This window comes from Diceros bicornis, chromosome 6, assembly GCF_020826845.1.
Source record: "Diceros bicornis minor isolate mBicDic1 chromosome 6, mDicBic1.mat.cur, whole genome shotgun sequence".
Classification (NCBI taxonomy): domain Eukaryota; kingdom Metazoa; phylum Chordata; class Mammalia; order Perissodactyla; family Rhinocerotidae; genus Diceros; species Diceros bicornis.
Genome location: NC_080745.1, coordinates 94,364,298 through 94,388,144, shown reverse-complemented (window position 1 = coordinate 94,388,144; position 23,847 = coordinate 94,364,298). Strand labels below are relative to the sequence as shown.

Genomic DNA, 23,847 nt, shown 5'->3' with positions numbered 1-23,847 from the left:
TGAGTGTGGCCAATCCGTGGCCCACATCATCAGCCTTCCTTTCCCAAAAAACATTCCTCAGAGAGGAGCAGTGGCTTGTACAGACAGCTGAGCACTCTCACAAACCCCGTAAGGGAATCGACGCTTAGGGTGGATGGCTGCCTCAAGTCTCATTTTGTCCTGGAAGGCTAAAAAATTAAAATCCAACATCATAACTGACCAGGGTCCCCGAGATTTGAAAGAAGAAAATACAATTTCATAGACACACAATTGAGAGTTCTAGTAAGTATTCCATTTAAACTAAGTTTAATTTTTTGATTAGCAATCCCAAAGGAAAATCAGATTACCTGAGGACGGGACAATTTCTTTTCCATCGACTTCTCTGGATTTTCCTTAATATTCGAAGCTTTAAGGGAATAAACTTTACGAATTACGCTTTTCTTGATGGACACACAGGACACAAAGCTGACCTCCCTCGGCTGGTTTTGGTTGAGGCCCTTTCACGTCGCACATACAGAGACCGCCGACGGGGACAGCGTCCGCTCTCCGCGAGATTCTTCATCAGAACCTGCGGACGGCGGCAGGCGGGAGAGCCCTCAGCTTCTCCAACACCAGGTCTCTCAAGGCCCGGAACGTTCCAGCACACTTGCTGGCTGGTGTGTTTGTTTAGGGGGGAGCATGTTAGCCAACTAGTACCCTGAAAGTGCACAGGGGATTCTCCCACCTCACACAGTATTAAAATACTCGTGCACACTTCAGATGATGAGCTTACAGATGTTAATCTCTTACACACTGCCAGTAATCCCTTATTTCATTTCCCTGACTTTCAACACACAACTCCACTGGAGGGGAGTGGCTTACCTAAGGAGCACACACACTGATGTGAGTCTTGTAATCCCTTTCTGCCAGCAAGCTTACATATCCAAGACACTGAGGAGGGGAGAACATTAATACTGGCACTGTCTTAATTAGGCTTTTTGGAAAGTTTAAGCCTTTTAATAAACCCATAATTATTTAAAATTTCTAATTAATATGTTTCAGCTCTTCAGCAAGCTGATCTAATTTTAATGATATAATTGGTTATAAATCACATGCAAAATTATATCTTAAACATTAAGCAGCTGGCTTTGACTGACAAAATCGAAGACTTCCAGAATCTGAGAACTACGTATTTATTTAGAAGGAAGAAGAGTGCGTACGGGATGGCTTTTGTCTGCTTTACCCTTTGAGTAGCAATTACTCCCCAGAGCTGAGCACCAACAAAAGCACTGAATTATTCTAAACACAGAAGACGATGCTCCTGTGAGAACAAGGCCTTCCCTGACCACCCTGACCACAAGCGCAAGAGACTCACAGGGCCACCTGGTCAGGCTGGGAGGGACCACTTGTCACACAACCAGCTGGCAGACGGGGCTCGGCAGCTGCGCCTGGCCTGGTGGGAGCCGAGGACACTGTTCTGCGAGCAGCGGCACGACTCTCAGCAGGTGACCTGCTCTGCAGCCCCCGTCGTCCCTGGAGCTCCGGGAAGATGGCTCCCGGCTCTTTCCACCTGCTGCAGGCACCCGCTGGTCATTAGAAACTAGCTGCTTTCTTGCAGAGCCTGAAAGGCACAGATGACCCAGGCAGAGGTTCTCCAACTGTGACATGTGACACAATACTCCCTAAAAAATACTTCTACGAACAGTGACTACAGTTCAGGCAAGTGAAAGGCCTTCTACAGGCCTCCACTCTGCTGTTTCACAGCGGCCACCATGGCTCTCTGTGGACACACTTAACTCTTGTCAGAACTGGGGGTCGCCCTTGCACACCTCTCTTCCTCCCACGCCCTACATCCAACCTGACTCCCACCAGCTCTCGAGTCCACCCACAGCTCTGCCAGGTCCAGCCTTGCCCAGGCCACCGCCTCTTACGTGGACAGCTGCAGTGGCCTCATAACTGGCCTCCTAATCCTCCTTACAGAGTGATCTTAAAGCTGAGTCAAATTCCACCCCTCTCCATTCAAACGCTCTTGTGACTTCCCAGCTCTTTCAGAATGAAATCCAAAATTGGAACCACAGCCTACAAGCTTGGCCAACCCTCCCCACACATATCTCCTACCACTTCTCCCCTCCTCTGTTCCACCACACTGGCCTCCTTGCCGTCCCTCTATCCACCAAGCACACGCCCACCTCAGGGCCTTTGTACGTGCTTTCCTCCACCCAGGATGCATTCATGTTAAAGGAGGGCCTGCAATGTTTATCAGAAGGTTTTCAAAAGGCTAAGAAACACTGGCATAGAAGGACTGGGCACTGAAGGCGAAGGGGTCAGGAGAGGAGGGTGGCCTCACAGTGAGTGTGACTCCTGGAGGGAGCGAGGACGCCAGCTGACCCTTGGCTGTGGGGAGGGGCGCAGGTGAGGAGGAGGAGGGGAGGCATGAAGTGGGAGCGCTAGGAAACCCCTGTGTCAGGGTGGCAGAATGCGGGAGGACAGCACACAGTGATCACCTTGGGTTTTCCAATGTTCCAAAATGGGAAGAATTCTCATTATCTACCAGGAACCAGTACAGATACAAACGGGCCCCCAGGAGCCGAGTAGCTGGTTGTAATTCATCAGCAGTATTTCTGACCTTTCATGGAGCTTCACATGACAAGAGTCAGAGGTGGAACCAGCTGCTGCAAAAACCCCATGGCCTGTGCAGCAAAGGCACTGTGGCCACCAGCATTCCTTGTGGTATGAAATATCCTAAATTACAATCATAGTTATGTGCACTTGGTCCATGCAGCTGGCGTACCTCTTAGCTGGCTTTAAAAACACTATTAAATGCTCTATCTTGAAGTCAAAATTCAGTGTAGGGGCTGTGCAGCAAAAGCACGGGCGCTCAGACATTTTAGAGGTGATGATTTTTTAGATCTGGAAATATAAACAGACAACTTACTTGTGAGAGCCGATCCCAGAAGGAAGCGCTTTGATTCTATTAAACCGGAGGTCTAGCCAAGTCAGGTTTGGCAGTAACTGAAAGAAATCTCTAGGAATCGCACAGAGGGCATTTCTCTGAAGATGCAATTGCTTCCAGGGAAAGAAGAGAGAATGTTTAGTCAACCAACTAAATTTTAAAACATGATATATCTCCTATAAGCATTTCCAAAAGAACCACTAGCAATTGCAATCATACATATAAAGTTAAAAGAAAACCATAATATTTTACCCTTATTAAACAGTTTAAACTGCAGACATGAGAACAGAGGGAAAGGCGCCAGGCCTCCTCGCGCAGCTTTTGGACCCAAGCGGGACTTTCTGACCCAGAGACACTGCTTCTCTCCCGGCTGACGGTTCACACGCCACCACTGAGCACATCACAGTTTCTCTACAAACATCCTTTAACACGAAACGTACTCTCAAAGGTTTTTAAAATCACTTTTCTCCTTCCTGGGCCCACACTCAGGCTCCGCCGTCCTAGCGCCCGCTGCAGCCGCAGCAACTCAGCGAATCAACAGCAAGAGCCACGTCTGGTCCTAGGGACTCATCCCAAGGAGATAACTAAAAGGAGACTAAAAGACACAAGCACCAAGCTATTTGCTGCGGCATTATCTACGACAGACAGCCACACAAACACAATCCCAGTAACCATCATTTCAGACACAGTTTGATACAACAGATCAGTGGACTCTTAAGTCATCACCATAAATAAGATACAGTCATGTGTGGCTTAATGACAGGGATACGCTCTGAGAAACACGTCCTTAGGCAATTTCGTCCTTGTGCAAACATCATCGAGTGTACCTACACAAACCTAGGTGGTATAGCCCATCACACACCTACGCTATGTGGCACTATTCTTATGGGACCACCCTCGTATACGCGGTCCATCGTTGACCGAAATGTCGCTATGTGGCGCATGACTGTAGCAAGAGAAGGTAGAAGACAAAATGTAAGACACCGATTTTAGCCACGTAAAATGTATATATATAATTTTATAGTCAGTGTGGCAGGATTATGGGTAATTTAAAAAATATCTTGTTTAATGCTGTTTTATGTTGTATACCTTTACATTACTTTATATATTATATGTGTACATATTTAGACATCTTTAACTTCTGAGGCAGCAAAGAACAGATGTTAAGAACACCAGCCTGGAAGCCAGGCTGCCCGGGTTCAAATCTAGGTTTCGAAACCTTTGAGCTGTGTGACTTTGAGCAAGTTCCTGAATTCCTCTGTGCCCCAGCATCCTCATCTATAAAATGGGCCATGGGATCCACCTCCTAGGGGATGCTAAGTGAGCAGCGCTTGGCACGCAGGAGCGCTGGGTAAGCGTCAGCCATCGTGATTATGTACCTTTTCTATGAAAGACCTGTTGAGCACAGCAAAGAGCTCCAGGCCGCGCCTTTTCAGTCTCAGTTTCTCCACTCCCAATTCCACGACCAGTGCCACCTTCCCAGTCCCTTCGTGAGTTATGGCAGAAACTTGAGAGACACTGGCTAGGAAGCCACACTCTGTAAGTGCATGGAAACAGTCTTCAGTCAGCTCAGACATGGGCACAGTCACGCCCTGCTGGCGGCTGGCACAGTCTCTGGGATGCAGTCTGGCGATTACAGACACGCCACGCATGGACACCTCGAGGCGTGCCGCTCTCAGCCCTCGGCTGCAGTGTGGGCTGTAAGCTCCTCAGGCCTGCTCTTTTTCTCTCAGGGCAGGCTAGTTCTAGTGCTCAGCTCTGAAGCCACAGATCCTCCTAAACGCCAGAAAAAGGATTCTCAGAAAGACAAGAAAAGATGGCACTACTCCTTGTCAAAGAGCTGGTTTGGGTAAAGGCGAGTGGACTGCGTCACACAAGCCCGTCCTTCCGCTTCGGTCCCGTGAGATAGTGTGACGATGGGGGCCCTTCCTGTGTTCTGTTATTTGTTGCCATGGTAGTAAAATTTATATTGACATCTGTTTTCTGAAAGGCATAAATAGTTATGAAGTTCCTTTATTAAGCCTGAAGAAGGGTTTTGGAATTTCCTCCTTCTTCCTTTATGCATAAAGGTAACATAAACCTCATGACACTGTTGGATTTTAGAGTTGAGAGCATTTGCTTCATTGAAAGTGACACATGCATTACAGGAGCCCTGATGACCCAGCGATTCACTCCAAGAGGATGGTGCTAAGGAAAGACGGGGCCAATGCTGGCCCCGACAGCGAAAACAGGGTATGCAACACTCAATCGTGGGGTTTAGTGAATTAAGCAGCCACCTAAAATCTAAGTATACAGCTTCTGTAAGACTGTCAATCAACACTGTAACGGTGCAGTGTGTCGTGTGGAACTGGGCTTTATATGCATTATCGTTTAATTCTTACAATAACCCATGAAAATATTCTCATTCCCATATTCCAAAAGAAGACAAATGAGGTTTAAGGAAATTATGTGACCACTGGGCAGCGAGAGCACCGCTGGTGAGCAGCTCGCCGGGTTCACGTCAAAGCTGTGCTGTGACAGAACCTTATTCTAGAAATCACGGGGACGAGACAGCACCGGCTACACTGTAAGCAGGCAGGGGCCCGACCTGGCAGAGGCACTGGGCACAAGTCAAAACCCGCGAGTGACATTATAACGCGTGGGTGAGAAACACAGGCTTTAACTGTTCGAATATTGCATGGTTTTTTTTAGGGGTTTTGTGTTTTAAATAAGAGACCAACGGTGTCTTTGGCAGTGGTTTCCACCACGGACTTTTTGGTGCCTAAGCCTTTCCCGAGGGGAGAGGACATTAGTCCACCTCTGCACGGTATTTCCACTGGCTGGTCCCCAAACTCCTTTTGTTCTGAGCAGCACATGAAAACCCAGGCTAACCCTTCTCTATCTCACTCTAGAATATCTCTCTCCTAAAGAGGAGCTACAAGTGAAAGCCTCGGAGTTGAAGTGTTCATTTCTGTCTACACAGCACATGCGCACAACGCCCGGAGGAACGCCCCACTTACTTTAAGGGCGGGGATTTTAAAGATCTCTCCTAAATGGTGAAGGCCACTTTCACTCAAGTCTAAAATTGGTGAGGAAGAAAAGATGACCCCCTTAACACCCCCGTGAATGTCTCTGGACGGGGAGGCAGGCGTGCTCCTGGCTTGACCTGCGAGGCTCTCGGGATCAGCAGCCCCAGGGCAAATCCTGTAAGAGCAGCTTCCCTCCATCAGTCAGGCAGGAGGAAGCAATCCTCTGGGGTCCACCGCTCATCCTCCTCCGTCTGGAGTCACCTGGAGACAGGGAGGGGAGACAACAACTGGGTACAGACACATTCACACAGGCAGGATGGGCAGGCTACAGGCCAGCTCTGCAACGATTTCACTTGCTTACAAAACCATCATTTTTAATAAACAGTATCATCAATTTGACTTTTAAATTTGTAAAAAAAAAAAAAAAACGGAATGCAAGAAGGTTCAGATTAAAATATTCTGCTCCTCACTTTGTACCACGGAGTTCCAAGATTTAAATTTTGACTCTTGGAAAACACAATGATGCAAAATAGGAATGGCTATTTTAGGGACGAAAACAGATAAGAATGTGTCCAAGTCGGTAAACTAGTGTACTGCTTCCACAAAACGCAGGAGGGCGGGGCTCCTAAATTTGCACAGATTCTTATTTCTGCTGTGGTTCTGTGCCATTTCCACCATGCCTTAAGCTCCCTGGACAGGAATCCTCCTGCTTGTGTTTACCATTTTGGCTCAGACACCAGCTCTGGGACTGGTGAGCAGAAGTTAGGCGCTGGGAAAAACGTATCAAAATAGAATCTTGAATTTTAGTTGTCAGCAATACTTTTGCTCAACACCAAGTTCAAGAACTGTTGCACCAAAACCTCATTTGGTGAGGCATACTTCCACATGTAATTTCCAAACAATTTATCCAGCAATGATAACAAGCATTGGAAGGCCTACGGGTTTACATGCATGCGTTCACTAATACGATCCACTGGACAGCCCAAGGGCTGGTACACCCGTATGTGCACACAGACTTCGTTCTCATTTTAGGGATGAGGAATATGAGGTTTGGATTAGTTGAGGACCTGCCCAAAAGTCAAGCAATTAATGAGTGGGGTGGACCCCACAGGCGCCTGCACTCCCCGGAGACCCTGGGCCTTCGCTGGTGGGTCCTTTTCTGCGGATCATCGATGACCCGGGAGTGGAGACAGGCTTCAATCTCCTACAAACCTCTCAACAGAGAAAATGTCTTAAAACCGACAGCAAAACAAGAGTGCCCAAAAATGAGGGGCGGGGCGGGCTCCACGGGGTCCTGGGGGCTGCTCCAGGTCCCCAGCGCGCCCTGCCTCGGTTTCCCCATTCGCGCCAGACTGGGTTGGCCCTGACGCTTTGGGCCTCGCATTGCAGGCCTGGGGGTGCGGCTTGGGGGCGCAGCCTGTGCGGGGCAGCACCCGGGGCCCAGGCAGCCAGACAGGGCACGATGGGCTGCGGGGCCGCAGCATCACCTTCCTTCCGCCGCCCGCCCACCCTCGGGCCCCATGAGCTCCGCGCACCCCACCGCCGCCTTCGGGAGCCCGCCCCTCACCTGCAGCACCCCGGATCCCCCGCTCTCTCCGCCCCGTACCCCCCGCCTCAGCGCCTCCTACCTCACCAGCTGCGCCCCCGATTCCCACCCCACCGACCTCCGCCTCCTGGCCCGGCACCCCCTACCCTGGAGCCCCCCGCCTCCTGCGCCCCCCTCACCTGCGGCGCTCCGCCCCACTAGCAGGCCGCACGCCCGGGGGACGCAGAGCGGCAGCCCAACAATGGAGGCCGCCCGACCCACGCGGTCGCCATGGAGACGCCGGCGTACGGAGGCCCGCAGGCGCCAAGCCGCGCGGAGGGCGCGCAGCCGCAGAGGGTGTGGTGCGCCTGCGCGCGGGGCGCCTGCACGTGCGGCCGCGTCTCTGCTCGGGTGCCCGGCGCTGGCCCGCCGCCTGCGACCTCCTCTGCCAGGCGGGCGGTGACACACACAGAGGTTGTTGGAGCGCCTGGACAAAGGGGACAGGTGGCCGAAGCCGCAGAGTCGTGGGCACGAGGAAGACGTCTGCGGGGCGCGCGCGGGCGGGGCCTGAGCGGCCCGCCGGAGCACCGCCCCATAAACGCCCGGAAAGTTGGATTTCGGGCTGACCGACCTGGTCTCGAGAACTTGAAAGCCCTTCCCGCTGTTTAACTTCGCCGTCTGCAGCAGGCAGACCCAGGTCCCTGAGGGTCGCGGATCGCTGTCACAGCCGCCGTCTCACGCGGACGCCCGCCATCCGGGAGAAGGGGCCCTTCCTTTTGTCACAGGGAAGCATCCTTCCCAGAAGCCCCCAGCAGTTGCCTCTAAGATCTCCTGGCCAGAGTTGCTTCAGTTATCTGGACCTGTCACCAGAAGGGAAATGAGAGCACCACCGTGGCTCAGATTAGCCGGTCCTGTGGCGCTCAGGTGGAGGATCGTGGACACCTGTATCAGTCGGACCAGAGCCACCAGGGGATGATGTCGTTACGGGAACTGATATCGAACCCGAAGTGGGTTCGCTCACCCGTCACGCAGCAAGCCAATCTCTGACACAGGGTCTAGTGGAAGAAAGGAATTCTATTGCAAAGCGCTGAGCAAGCAGAACGGGCAGCTCACGCTGTAATCCCGAACGCCCCAAAAAGCTACACGCAAGAGTTTTTATCTGGGGTTTTAGGTAGGGGAGGGGGAGCATGTGGCCTTGGGGCTGAAGTTCTACTAGTCCTCCGCACAGGCGTGACTGCCTGTGTATTGCACGCTGTGGATTTTTATTCTGTGATGTCTAAAATTTACAATCAGTCGTTTTAGCTTCTCAGCGTTCTTGCAAGATGCTTAGCCAGGCTGTGAGCAAGCTGCGTTCTTATCAGCGGTCCTCCTGCTGATCTGCAAGGCAAACTCAGAAACTTTGGTTATTTTATTTCCCACATTAACCTTGTGGGTACAGGCACAGTTTCACCCTAATCCAGGTGAATTTTAATGCCTTTGTCCTCAGTTTCAGAACTACTGCAGGGATTTGACCCTCTGCCTGTGGAGCTGGTGGGAGAGTCTCTGAAGGCTCTGCTCGAGCCTGATGCTGCAGGCTGAAGTGTGCAGAACAGGTGGTCGGGAGGGAGGTTAGAGGTTACGTAGGGGAAGTGAGGACAGACGAAACTGCAGCAGACTGGACACTGTGAGCACAAGCTGGAACCCACCAGCGTGGACCCACCCTGTGGATGTCCTGCAGGAGAACTTGGCACATTCATCACAGAACTGCCACAGGCCTAGCCCAGGAGCTGGAGAACCTACAAGAGGACTCAGGAAGGCAGAGCACCTGCACACCCGCCTCCCACCAGTGAGGTGAGCTGGAGATAAACGACGTATGTGAGCTGCAGACACACCTGGGGCCCCTGCCCTGACCTGAGTATGCTTGCATGTGGATGAGCCGGAGGGGCAGACACACACTGGAGGTCATGTCAGACACATGTTCTGGGGCAGTGGGAGTTCACCCTACAAAGATTCAGGGACCCACTATTCCAGTAACATTTTTAGAGATCCCACATTCAGTGGCAAATTGGGACGCTCCTTCTAGAGTAAGGACAAACTGTTGCATCTTCCAGTTCCCATCACGAAGAAGGTAGCCCAATGCCAGGTGGGTCTCTTCTGCAGAGAAAGCAAGCAGAAAAAAAGCAATTTGGAGGGAACAGATTTTTCAGGGAGGAGAAAATATCTTTTAAACAAACTACCAGTATCAGAGATCTGTGAGAAGGCATTTCAGCCAAAGAACAGCAGCACATGCTGTTAAATGGAGGGACATTCAGAAATCGACAAGGAAAAGGCTCTGGGAAATTAAAACTTAAGGGCAGAAATAAAAACTCAGTTGGAGGATTAGATCAGTGGTTTGTAACCGGGGACGAATTTGCCTCCTCCCCCAGCCCCTGTCAGGGGACATTGGGCAATATTTGTAGACACTGTTCGTTGTCCCAGCTGGGGCGGGGGGGAGTAGGAAGGAGGAGCTCCTCCATCTAGTGGGTGGAGGCCACGGACCCTGCCCAACACCCTACAATGCGCAGAAAGGCTCCCGCAACAGAGAATTTTCTGGCCCCCAAATGTCCGTAGTGGGGAGCTGGAGAGACCCTGGATTAGATGATAAACTTGAGACAATCTCCCCAAATCAGGGCAAAAACACAAAGAGGTGGAAAATAGGCAAGAACATACATGAAAATTGTAGGATCCATCCAAGAGTTTCATAACTCAAACCAGAGAGAAATAAGAAGGCGCGAGAGAATCTATGAAATGATTTTTAAAATTTTCCAGAGTTGAAGGACACGTGTTTCTTGAGCAGAAGGGTCAACTGGGGACCTAGCACAAAGAATGGAAACGGACTCTCAGCGAGGCACACACTGTGATGTTTCAGAACCCTGCTTTCAAAGAGAAAATCCCACAAGATCAGAATGAGTGAAAGCGACCACAACAGACCACCCATGGAGGATCAGAAATCTGTATTCTTCTCAACAGCAACATGAGGAGCTAGTCATTCGAGCTAGAGAACAATAGAGCAATGCCCTCAAAACTCCACAAGTCAGTGATTTCCCACCCACATTTCTGTATCAAGTGCCAGGCCAGAACTGAAGTCGTTTGTGGACGTTCAAGGGCTCAAAAAAATTGCTTCCCATGTGCTCCTTCGTAGGAAGCTACTGAAGGATCTGCTCCCCCAAAGGAGCACCCCAATAAAGAGGATGTGGGACACGGAAAACAGGGGTCCCAACCTCAGCAGGGAGCCCTCCAGGATGGCGGTGAAAGGAGATGTGTGCACCAGGAACAGGGCGACCAGTGTGGACGCGGGACACAGAATGTCGTCCACCAAACCAAAGAGTAAATGGCAAAGACGGTCCAGGAGGGATGCCCAGGATGACAACAAAGGGAAGTCCCCACCTGGGTGGGGGCTCTCCACCATTAATAGCTGGAACTAACAGCTGCCAGCAGTGGCGGAGGAGGTAGAAATTGCCCCTCAAGGCTATTGCAAGGGGCTGGAAAATTCCCAAGAGATTCAAAGAAAACTAAGCAACTGAAGAAGTCATGATTTATTTCAGGAAGGACAATAATCAGGGTATACAGAGTGAAAGGGTAGTCAGCCTCTTCGGGGCAGCCCTCAGACCAGACAAGAGGATCCCCCCCACTGCCCTGGGCACTGGGTTTAGAGGTTCCACATTCCAGACACAGAACCACACCAGGTTCCTTTGGGTTTTGTAAGAATGCTCTTTGAACATTAGTAACTGATGGAGCCTGTTGAGGAGAGAGATGGACGAGCTGACCAGCCCCTGGGCCAAAGAGAGCAGGGCTGTGACATGTGAGTGTTTGTGGGGAGAGGAGAGAACCCCAGCCTTTACTCTGGGAACTACAGAAAGACCAGAGCTGGCCACCACAGATGACCCCAAATAGGTTCCAGGCACGGCTTCCCAGGTCACTCCCTCCCCATGCTGGGTGATGTGTCCTAGGAAGGGTTCAGAAGTCCCTGGGCTTCTCGGACAGTGGAACGTTCCATTTCCTGCACTGGTTGGTGGTTATACAGAGGTACACACTTTGTGAAAATGCATTGAGCTGTACAGCCATGACCTCTACAGTTTTCCACACACATGCTCTTCATCAGTACAAGAGTTTATTCTGTATACATTTTTAGAAGAAAATATGGGTGAATTTTACATTGTTCTTAGGGTAAGAAAGGATTTCTCAAATGAGATATAAAAACACTTAGCATAAAAAGAAATATTGATAAATTCACTACATTAAAAGTACTCTTGTTTATCAAAAAGACAGCATAAGGAAAATTAAAAGTGAAGCCAAAAATGACAGAAGATATGGGCAAATCTTATATCTAATAAGGGTTAGTATCCAGAATATATAATCTAATAATGATTAGTATGAAGAATACATAAAGAACTCCTATAATTCAATAGGAAAAAGATAAAAATAATAGATACATTTAGATCTATAGACAAAAGATATGAACCAACAACTCACAGTAGAGGAAAAACAGTAGCCGATAAAGATGTAAAGAGATGCTCCACTTTACCAGCCAGCAGGGAGATACAATCTTATCCAAAATGAGACGCCCTTTTATGGCTTGCTCAGTCGGCATAAATAGAGAAGCCTGGTGACACCTGTGTTGGTCAGCCCGTGGGTCCTCCTGCTGTCAGGGGGGCCCATTGGTACCTTGGGAGCATCTGGGAAAGCCTCTGCTCCCCTGGGTAGGGCGAAACCCATGTGCAGTGATGCCACATCCCCCTGGAGTCTTCTCGAGAAAGACGAATGGAGATGCACCAGAACGCGAGGGAGAGGTGTTCCCAGGAGCCTCGCTCACGTTCACAGAGAGCTGGAAAGGAAGCCAAAGGCCAGGACAAGAGAGAGCCATGCATGAATGAACAACTGCCGCTCGCAAAAACAGGCTGAGTCTCAGAAACAGCTTTTGACAGAAAAAAAGCAAACTGCAGGAGACATCATACAGCATGAAATGTTTTTTACCGTGTTTAAAGTCAAGCAAAACTGAATGATAAGTTGCAAATATGGATGACAAAAAATTCTAAAACAAGAAGAAGTGAAGTTACGGGCGGGCCTGTCACCCAGGTTGGGGCAGGCAGGAGATGGAGTACACATGGTGGGTGTGATGGGCTGAACTGTGTCCCCCCAAATTCATACATTGAAGTCCTAACCCCCAGGACCTCAGAACATAACTGTATTGGGAGAGGGGGCCTTTAAAGAGGTAATTAAGGTAAAATGAGCTCAGTAGAGTGGGCCCTAATCCCATAGGACTGGTGTCCTTATGAGAAGAGGAGATTAGGACACAGACACACACAAAGGGATGACCACGCGAAGACACAGGATGAAGGCCGTCATCTACAAGTCAAGGAGAGAGGCCTCAGAAGGAACCAGCCCTGCCGACACCTTGATCTTGGACTTCCAGCCTCCAGGACTGTGAGAAAATAGGTCTGCTGTTTAAACCTCCAGTCTGTGGCACCTGTTACCACAGCCCCAGGAAACTAATACAGTGGGGGTCAGAGGACAGGTGGTCCCTCAGTCCAAGCCGGGGCAGACGGGTGGAGGTGCACATGGTGGGGGTCAGAGGGTGGTGGCCACTTCTGGGTGTTCATTGTTATGTTTCAGGATATCTATGTTACATGTGTCACTTTCTATGCATCAAATGTTACATAACAAAAGAAGAGCTGCCATCTAGTGATGGAGCAGCGCCAAGAATTTATTCCACCGCTGCTGTGGGGGCACTCACACCCACTCCCGCCCCTGCTGGGCCTGGTGAGTCCTTCATGGGACGTGAGCAGTGTCATTACAGCTGTGAGCTCGGGCAGTTACTTGCCTCACAGGCCTCTGTCACTCATCTGTGAAATGGGACGGTCATGAGAGGTATGCGGTAGGATGCTGTGAGCTTTGAGTGAATAATGCGGTAAGATGCACAGTGCAGCACCCAACAGGCGGTATCATCAAACGCTTATCTCGACGATGCTAGGAGATAGGGGTCATCACCCTGATTCTACACCGGAGAAACTGAGGAGCAGGGGGGCGACAGCGGGCTGGAGACTGCCCCCTGAGTAAGTGGAGGACCAGGATCCACACCTGGCGCTGGGCCCCCACAGCGGCTCTGAGCCTCTGGCCACCTGCCACATTTAAGGGGGGCAAAAGAAGAGGAATCCCCCACAACAAGACTCTAAAACAGAGAAGGGATTTCTCCACGGGGGCCTTCCTGGGGCCACAGAACCAGTAAGCTCACAGTCTGATGAGAACTCAACCAATAATCAGGATGCCTGCTGGCCCCTGGCCTGGGTCCGACATCTGTGGAGCACCGAGGCCCTCTGTGCTGGATCGGAACAGGCTCGACACTGTCACCGAGACCCTCGTCTCCACCCTGGCAGGCATCTCGGTCCTGGGCAGGCTCTGAGCTCAGCATCCGTGCTGACCTGGACTCCTTGCTCCTAGCCCCTGTACCTTTCTGCTGGGCGTCAGCTGCCTGGCCAGAGAGGGGCCAGGTCCATCTAGGTCACACAGCTGACCGGTCCCTGCTGGGACTGACCCACAACCCTGCCCTTGGAAGCATGATAGTGCCACCTCTCCGGGGAAGGTTATGATGGCAGGTACCCCAGCTTGGACGACCTGAACTTCCCCGTGCGAGCTTCTGCTGGGTGCTCCCATCAGGGCAGGTGACTTTTCCCCAACCGGACAGTACTTTCCCAAAGCCTGGAAACACTGATACTGTGTTGCAAAACTTGCCTTAGCTTCATAGCTCTGACAATGAATAAGATAGCTATGAAGATAATAAGCCTATTTTGAAAAGAGGATTGAGGACAGAAAATCGGCTTGCTCCTTTTTCTGAGAATTTGTGCAGAACTGCCTTGGAAGCAAGAACTGGGGAGAGGATTCCCTTCCAAACCTCTCCTGCCCACGTGTCCTTGACAAGCTGCTGGGGCAGATCTCAAGGTTTAATTCTAACTTAGAGGCAGCACTGGGTGCTCCTGAGAGGGCAGTGACCACGGAGGATGGCGGGGTCGGCTCCGCTGTGCCACAGCGACCGAGTGGGCACAGAGACTGGCCTAGCTCTCTGGGGTCCTCCTAGCAGAGGCACCCAGCCCAGGCTCAGAGGACGCCCTGGCCAGTGACGGCCACCTGACTCGCCTGCTCTGGAGTGACGTTTTCCCTGGAAAAGGTAAAACTGTCAAACGTCAAGATCTCTGGATTTAACACCAAAATCACAGGCAACAAAAGAAAAATAAGCCGGTGGGACTACATCAAACTATAAAGCGTCTGCACAGCAAAGAAACCATCAACAAAATGAAAAGGCAACCTACTAATGGGAGAAAATGTTTGCAAATCATATATCTGATAAGGGGTTAACATCCAAAAATATAAGGAATTCATACAATTCAATAGCAGAGAAACAAACAATCTGATTAAAAAATGAGCAGAAGATCTGAATAGACATTTTCCCAAAGAAGACACACAGATGGCCAACGGGTATGTGAAAAGATGCTCAATATCATTAATCATCAGGGAAATGCAAATCAAAACCACAGCGAGATATCACCTCACACCTGTTAGAATGGCTGTCATCAAAAAGACAAGAGATAACAAGTGTTGGTGAGGATGTGGAGAAAAGGGAACCCTCATGTGCTGTTGGTGGGAATGCAAATTGGTGCAGCCACTTTGAAGAACAGTATGGAGGTTCCTCAAAATATTAAAAATAGAACCACCCTATGATCCAGCAATCCTACTTCTGGGTATTTATCCAAAGGAAACAAAATCACTGTCTGAAAAAGATACCTGCACCCCCATGTTCATTGCAGCATTATTCACAGTAGTGAAGACATGGAAACAACCTGAGCATCCATCGACAGAAGAATGGATAAAGAAGTTGTGGTATATAGATACAATGGAATATTATTCAGCCATAAAAAAGAAGGAAATCCTGCCATTTATGAGAACATGAATGGAACCTGAGGCATTACACTAAGGGAAATAAGTCAGGCAGAGAAAGACGAATACTGTATGATCTCACTTATATGTGGAATATAAAAACACAAAAACCCAAAGTCATAGAAACAGAACAGATTGGTGGTTGCCAGATGTGGTGGGTGGGCAAAATGGGTAAAAAAAAAAAAATTGATCTCTGAATCCAGGTGCCCCCCAAGGAAAAAGATGTGGGTAATGAGTTTAAATCGTGTTTGCTTGGATGGTATGATTCCTCACCACTTAAGGAGCCTGCACGCTGTCGCTGTGGCCATACTTGGAGAAAGCCTGGGGAGAGCCAGGAGATCTGGTCTTGCCTCCTTCACCAACACCCGTTCTGGACACTTGGTGAGCCAGGTCCCGGGCCCGAGGCTGATACTCCATGATACTTCCCCGTGGTGTTGTACCAGAGACTTTGGATCCCAGGTTTCCCAGCCTGTATTTAGTAAACCTGTGGGATGAGACGACAGCAGCAAGGGGGAGAATAAATGTGTGTGGAAAGCCTGGCGCCCAGGAGGCACCTCCTACACCTGTGTTCCATTCTTGTCAGTAACAGAGATCGGATAGTTCACATTAAACGTGACTATGTCTACACAAATCTAATTCAGGTCAGTGGGGAAGAGAATTTTTTTAAGGAGGAGATTTTTTAAAAAGCAGAACTAGGCAGTGTCAGGTAAGTCGAGTGCTAATTGTCTAATAACCAGACACTTTCAAACATTGTTTTCCTGCCATTTGGGGGAACCTACCTGGTGTGCAGTCAGTTGTTACAGATGAGGAAACTCAAGCTCGGAGAGGTTAGGACTCGCCAAGGCTGCACGCTATCAAGTGAGCAAGCTGGGCTTTGGACAGATCATCCGTCACTGCAGCAGTGAAGTCCCAGCGCAGGCTATTTTTAAAACACATAAAAGAAAAAGAAACAGACTAGAAATTCAGCCAGCCATGGAGTGTAAGAATGCATGATTTCAGCTATAAAACAAGTAACATTGTCCCCGTGTGCAAGTAGACTACAGTGCAGGCTCACGTTAGTCCTTGATCTGACTGCCAGGCCGCGTCGGACACCTGATTCCATCTCACAGCGGTAAATGTGTCCTTTCATGGTTCTGTCCTGGGCAGTTCCATCCAACCTTGAGTGGCTGTGACACAAGCTTTGAGAGCCCGTGGCCAGCGAGAATCTGCAGACCAGGCATCGCGTATAATGGTGACCAGCTGTCACCAACTGGCTCCTTGGGGACCACAAGTTCCTGTGATGTTTGCACCCTCCTCCCCAGCGCTCCCAGCCCTTCTCACCTTGGTGCTGCGTGTAAACTGTTCCTTGTCCTGGAACGCAAGTCTTCCTGACCCCAGGAGCTCCCAGTCCACCTCCTCCATCATGGTAGAGACGGGACGCGAGCAGAGTCCCGAACGCCCGTGCACAGTTGCCCTCTTGCACCTCTGTGTTCACGAGGGAAGCACACGGGTGGCCTGCTGGCCCCAGAAGAATGAGAGACCCATAGAAGACCGGACTTGAATCCATGACCTGGAGCAAAGCCTGGGAGGATCAGCCAAACCACAGCCAACCTGCAGGTGCACAACATAGACGGAAATGCTTGGTGGTGAAGCTACTAAGTCTGGGGGCAGTTCGTTCTGTAGAATTATTGTAGGAAAAGCCAACTGGTACAGGGTCACGCCATCCCTCTACATAGCCCTCTGGGACCATATCCAAGGTCACCCGAGGCCAGCTTCCTACAGGGGTCCCCAGCAAGCATGTACATTTGCCCGACCAGCAGAGCCACTTCACCCACCCTCTTGTCTGCAATTCTTTTAAAAATGCCTTTTGAGGCACAATGGGTGAATTTTATAGTATGTAAATTATACCTTGATGAAGACGGAAAGATGACAAATTGAAAAAAAAGACCCTTGACCACAGCCCATTGTAAAGATACAAGTCAATGGTTTTTGGTAAATTTATGGAGTCGTGTAACCATCACGGCACCCTGGCTTTAGAACATCTCCATCACTTCCTGAATCTGTAGTCAGTCCCGTTCCCACCTCCAGCCCTAGGTGAGCACTGACATGTTTTCTGTCTCTATGAATTCGCGTCTCTGGACATTTCATATGAGTGGAATCACACAATATGTAGTCTTCCATCGAGTCTTTTTCACTTTACAATATTGAGGCTCATCCATGCTGTAGCATGTACAGTAGTTCACTCCTTTTCATTGCTGAGTGGTATTCCACTGTATGACTGCACTATTTGTTGATCCATTCACCTGGTGATGGACACTTGGACTATTTACTGTTAGGGGGTATTAAGAATAATGATGCTCTGAACATTTATGCACATGTCTTTGAGTTGCCGTATATTTTATTTTTCTTGGGTAGATTCCTAGGAGTGGAATTGCTGGGTCATGTGGTAAGTTTATGATTGAATTTTTAAGGAATTAACTGTTTTCTGAAGTGTCTGTACCATTTTACATTCCTGTCAGCAAAATATGAGGGTTCCAGTTACGCCACATCCTTGACAACACATAGTATTGAAGGGGTCAGATATGCCACCCCAAAATATCCCCCTTTGACATAAGGATTATTTTGAGCTGAAGGCGATTGAGAAACAGTAGACTGAGGAGGAGCTCTCTGCCCTCCCCCTTTCTGCCTAAAAGCAGGTCGTGAATTTCCCTTTGTGAAGGTGTTCTCCCTCCATTCTCCCCTGCCAAGGGGAGGGGACAACTCATCTCTGGAGATGGCACCAACTTGAGGCCCCCCTTGTGCATACAAAATAAACATTTTCTCCTCTTAATCTGTCTTTTGTCAGTTTAATTTGCAGGCCCCAGGCACTGAATTAAGAGGGTAGAAGAAAAGCTTTTTTTATCCCCTATAATATTTTGTCTTTTTGATTATACTAGTCTAATGAGTATATAGTAGTATCTCATTGTGGTTTAAATTTTCATCTGCCTAATGATTAACGATATGGAGCACGTTTTTATGTGTGTATTAGCCATTTGTATGAGTGGTCAAATGTCTATTCAATTTTTTTGCCCACCTTTCAGTTGGGCTGTTTGTTTTCTTATAATCGAGTTATAAGAGTACTTTACATATTCTGTGTAGTCCTTTACCAGAAATATGATTTGCAATATTTCCTCCTGGTCTGCACGTTATCTTTTTGTTTTTTTAATGGTGTCTTTTGAAGCACAAAAGTTTGTAATTTATGAATTTTTTCATGGCTCATGCTTTCGGCATCGCAGCTAATAACCCTTTGCCTGACGTGAAGTCATGGAGATTTTCCTGTGTTTTCTTCTAGGATCGCTATAGGGTTAGCTCTTCTATTGAGGCCTCTGATACATTTTGAGTTGATATTTATGTAAGGTCTAAGTTTGTTGTTCCCATATGGGTATTCAATTGTTTCAGGACCTACAGTTTTCTTTGTGGGAATGTTTTTAATTACAAATTCAATTCCTTTGATATAGATGGGTCTGTTCATATTTTCTATTCTGTAGATTTTGATAAATGGTATTTTTCAAGGAATTTCTCCATATTATCTGAGTTGCAAATTTATGGGCACAAAATTTTCACAATATTCTTTTAATATCTTTAGGCTCTGTAGGGATATTCTCTTTTTCATTTCTGATATTGGCAATTTTCTTTCTCTTTTTTCTTATTCTGTCATCCTAGGATTTTTATCAACATTATTGATTTTTTTCCAAAGGAACAATGATTTGTTTTGTTGATTTTTTTCTATTATTTGTCATGTTCTATTTCATAGATTTCTGCTCTGATGTCTATTTTTCCTTCTTTCTACTCATGCTGAATTTAAATTACTCTTTTTTTTTTGGCTTCTTAAGATAGAACTTAGATCATTGATTTTAAGCTTCTCTTATTTTTCTCATATAAGCATCTAAAATTAGCTGCATCTGGCAAATTTTATTATGTTGGTTTTCATAATCATTCAAATTTAAATATTTCCTAATTTCTCTTGTGATTTATCATATGGTCCATGGATTATTTAGAAGTTTGTTGCTTAATTTGCTGATGTTTATAGATTTTTAGGATTTTTTTTTGTCGATGTCTTACTTAATTTCATTGTGTTCAGATAACATATTCCGTACTATTTCAAACTTTTGAATTTTACTGAAACTTGTTTTTTTTTTGTCCCAGGATGTGCCATGTCCGTGACAATTCCTTGCACACTTGAAAATAATGAGTAATATGCAGTTATTCATTATAGTGTTCTGTAGATGTCAATTAGGTCAAGTTGGGTAATAGTGTTGCCCAAACTTCTATATCCTTAGTAATTTTGCATGTATGTGTACTTATTCTATCAGTTACTGAGAGAGAATTTACATCTCCTATTATGATTGTGGATTTGTCTATTTTTTTCCTTCGGTTGTTGTATTAGTCAGGGTTCTCCAGAGAAACAGAACCAATAGAATTATGTCTTTACAACGGGTTGTAGTCAAGGGTCTTTTTTTTTTTCAGTTTGTCATCTTTCCATTTTTGTCAAGGTATAGTTTACATACTATAAAATTCCGAGTCAGAAGGCCCAAGAACCAGGAGCTCCAATGTCCAAGTTCAGCCAAACCACTGGCCACTGCCCATGAATCAGCACATAATTGCACGTCTGGCCATTTCTCCTTGAAAGCAAAATGGACAACAAGGTGCACCCCTCAAAGTTCTGCCCACTAGGAGGATTTCCCTTCACCACTGTCCTTCAGGGGTGTCCCGGAGAGGGGCTGCGGTGCTGCCGCCGTCCACTCCCAGGAGGTGCCTGTGCCATGCAGGGCCATCGGTGGAGCGGGCTCCAGTCTCTTCCTCTGTCGGCTGACCATGGCGGCTCCCTGAGGAGGCCAGAGGTGCAGCTTAGGCGAGGGAACACAGCGTGGCAGGAGTGGGGACCATGGGCGTCTGGGCCACTTCTTCATTTAGTGTACTTGTGCCTCCGGGGCCTGCTCAGGCCTGATCACATATACACCACATCCATTTGATGATGGGGGCTGCTCTGCATGCCCAACTTTCTGGCTGGTGGGTCAGATAACACCCCGTTCACGACGGGCGGCTCAGGTCACATGGTAACTTGGTGGCCCATGGTCAAGTGTTCAGTCTCTACTAAGGCCTGGTAGCAGGGCAAGAGCTGTTTCTCAAAAGGAGAGTACTTATCTGCCGATGATGATGAGGCCTTGCTCCAAAATCCTGAAGGCCTATGCTGTGATTCATCTACAGGTCCCGCCAAAGGCTCCAGACAGCATCCCTATCTGCCGTGGACATCAGGCACCGTTGGATCTGCTGGGTCATACATCCAGGTGGCAGAGCAGCTGGCACAGAAGCCCGGACCTCTTGCAGAGCCTTTTTCTGTTCTGGACTCAAAACTAGCAGCTTTTCAGGTCACTCAGTAAACGGGCCAGAGTAACACACCCAAATGGAATATGTTGCCTCCAAAATCCAAAGGGGCCCACCATGAGCGAAATGGAAAAACCCGATATCCCTTGGTTTAATGTAGAGGAGGGGATTCAAAGGCTTATGGAGATTGAAATGTGATTGAAGACCCACTCACCCAGACTGGGAGGGTCCGGAGGACACACCTCTCACCATGACTGTGAGAAATGCATTTGGAGGGTGCCCCAGCATCCTTGAAGAGCTCCGTGATGGCTCTTCTCTGTAGGCCAGACCTTACAGTGGGAACCACAGCCACTCAGTTGGAAAATACAAATGCAATGGGAATAATCGGGTCCCAGGGTAGCAGGGCCAAGTGCAGCACTTGACCAAGAAAGAGGCATAGCGTCCAGTTTTCTTTATGCACTTTGAAGTTTTCTTATTAGGTGCATTCATATTTAGGATTGCTATGTCTTCTTGAAGAACTGATCCTTTTATCATTATAGAATGTTCCTCTTTATCACTGGTAGTACTCCTTGTCTTGAGGTCTACTTTGTCAAGTATAAATATAGCTTCATCACCTTTCTTAGGATTATGTTTGTATGGTGTATCTTTTTTCCATCTTTTTACTTTTAATCTTGTTTTTGTTAATTTAATATTTAGTCTATAAATCATCTTTATATTTAAGATACATCTTTTAAAAACAGCATATATTTGGGTCTTGCTTTCGTATCTAGCCCAACAGTTTCTACTTTTTAATTGAAGTTATTAGTCCATTTACATTTAATAATAAAGTGTAATAAAATAATAAAATCTGTTTATTATTTTATTCATCTCCTGTTATTCTTTTGGATTAATTGAGTACTTTAGCATTCCATTTTACCTCCTCTATTGGTTTTCTAGGTATACCACTTTTTTGTGTGTGTGTGAGGAAGATTAGCCCTGAGCTAACATCCAATGCCAATCCTCCTCTTTTTGCTGAGGAAGACTGGCCCTGGGCTAACATCTGTGCCCATCTTCCTCTACTTTATATGAGACGCCGCCACAGCATGGCTTAACAAGCAGTGCGTCAGTCTGTGCCCAGGATCCAAACCAGTGAACCCCAGGCCACCAAATCGGAGCATGCGAACCTAACTGCTATGCTACCAGGCTGGCCCCTGGCATACCACTTTTTAAAGTGATTTCTCTGGATTATAATATGCATCCTTAATTTATCAGTCTTTCTCAAATTAATATTATACCACTTTCATTACAACATAAGAAACTTTCAGCAGTATAAATTCCTTGCCCTCCTTTTTTTGTGCTATGGTCATATATGTTACTTCTACGCACATTTTAGACTGCCTACAGTGTTATCATTTTCACTTTGAACAATTGGTTGTCTTTTAAAGATATAAAATTTATGGAAAAAATGTTTTCTATTTACCTACTTATTTGACATTTCAGGTACTCTTTGTTCCTTTATTTAGATGCAAGTTTCCAGATAGTATAATTTCCATTTGTCTTCTCCATTTCTTATGGTAGTGGTCTGCTGATGACAAATTATCTCAGTTTTTGTTTATCTCAAAATGTCTTTCTTTGCTTCTCTTTTTTGAAGAATATTCTCCCTTGATAGAGAATTCCATGTTGAAGCTTCTTCCTTTTAGCAAAGTTAAGATGTTGTTCCATTGTCTTCTGGCCTCCATTTCTTCTGGTGAGAAGTCAGCTAACATTTTTCCCACGTTTCAGAAACACATTTTATTCCAACTTTTCCTCATACATTGTTGATAATTTTTATTGACCTGTCTGTGAGTTCACTATTTTTTCTTCTACTTTTTCCAATATAATATTAAGGCTATTGAAATATTTTTTAAATGTCAGACATTATATTTTTCAGTTCTAAACTCTCCATTTGATTCTTTTTTAAATTTTCTATTTTTCATCTGAAGTTACCTATCTCTTCACCCACTATATCCATCTTTTCCTGTAAACTCTCTAATACATTTATAATTGTTATTTTAAAGCCCCTTTCTACAGTATCTCTTTTTGCACAAAGGCTCTGAGATTTACAAGCATAGTGTTAACGGTGTGGGCTGGTTTCTCCTTGCTGCTTATAGTAAAATGTGAGAGGAAAGATATAAATTAAGGGAGGATCTGTGAAGCAAAAATGAACCATTACTTAATGATTTGGGAGGTTCCTGGCCTATCCAGATTGCAACAGTGCTAAAGCTAGTAAATTTACTGTTGGAAAGCATGTTCTAAGCAGAGGGCCAGGGCTGTGGCTGAAGAGATTAGGTGTGTGACTCGTAAATCCACTCAGCCACCTCAGCAGAAGCCAAGAATAGAGGCGGGGTTATCCAGGAAACATCTGTAGAGGTCCCTCTTGTTCAGTGGATTCCTGTGACACACACAGGAGATTCACAAGGTTTTTGAGAATGTTGTATCAGCAGGAACATTTCCAGCTTGGACTGAAAGGAACAGATTCAGGACAAAGTGAAAGAGGGCTATCAGACCCAAAATTCTACAAGCAGGAAATGGACTGACAGAGCTACTCAGCTGCAAATGTGTGCTATCCTTGAAGAAAGAAGAAGAATGACTCTGAGGGTGGTGCAGGGCCAATGGCCACTCTGGGCCCAGAGGTTGGAGCCTCAAGCCACAGAGGATTCGTCTCAGGCCTTGAAACTTAATGGAATTTCCCCTGCTGGATTTTGAACTTACTTGGGACTGGTGACTCCTTTATTCCTTCTAATTTCTCCCTTTTGGAATGGAAATGTCTATCCTATGCTCATTCCACCATCGTATTTTGAAAACGGATAACTTGTTTTCTAGTTTCACAGGCCCATGGATGAAGAGGAATTTTCCTCAGGATGGATCATACCCAGAGTCTCACCCAGAGCTGATTTAGATGATGAGGCTTGGGACTTTTGAGCTGATAATATTTAGACGAGATTTTAGACTTAGAGTTGATGCTATAATGGTGAGACTTTTGGGGAACGCTGGATGTGGTGAATGTATTCTGCACATGGACACGGATTTTGAGGGGCCAAAGGGTGGATTTCAGTGGGTTTAGTGGTGGCCCCCCAAAAGGTATGTCCACCCAG

The 23,847-nt window shown here is 47.3% G+C and overlaps 1 protein-coding gene across 10 annotated transcripts in view; it reads right to left on the bottom strand.

Moving 5' to 3' along the window:
- The window catches only part of LRRC27 (leucine rich repeat containing 27), a 41,938-nt gene extending 34,235 nt beyond the window's left edge, over window positions 1–7,703 (bottom strand). For 6 of the 10 annotated variants that reach the window (XM_058544319.1, XM_058544321.1, XM_058544323.1 and 3 more), the window contains exons 1-3: window positions 7,645–7,703; window positions 5,911–6,180; window positions 2,894–3,024 (exon numbers count right to left, since the gene is read on the bottom strand). In XM_058544319.1, coding sequence (XP_058400302.1) covers window positions 2,894–3,024; window positions 5,911–6,117 — 338 coding nt within the window. In that variant the 5' untranslated portion in view covers window positions 6,118–6,180; window positions 7,645–7,703. Of the gene's footprint in view, window positions 1–326; window positions 548–1,333; window positions 1,354–2,893; window positions 3,075–5,910; window positions 6,181–7,644 lie in introns of those variants that run through there. The other 4 variants (XM_058544328.1, XM_058544326.1, XM_058544327.1 and 1 more) reach the window with 4 other exon arrangements.
- Window positions 7,704–23,847: the final 16,144 nt, after the last annotated feature.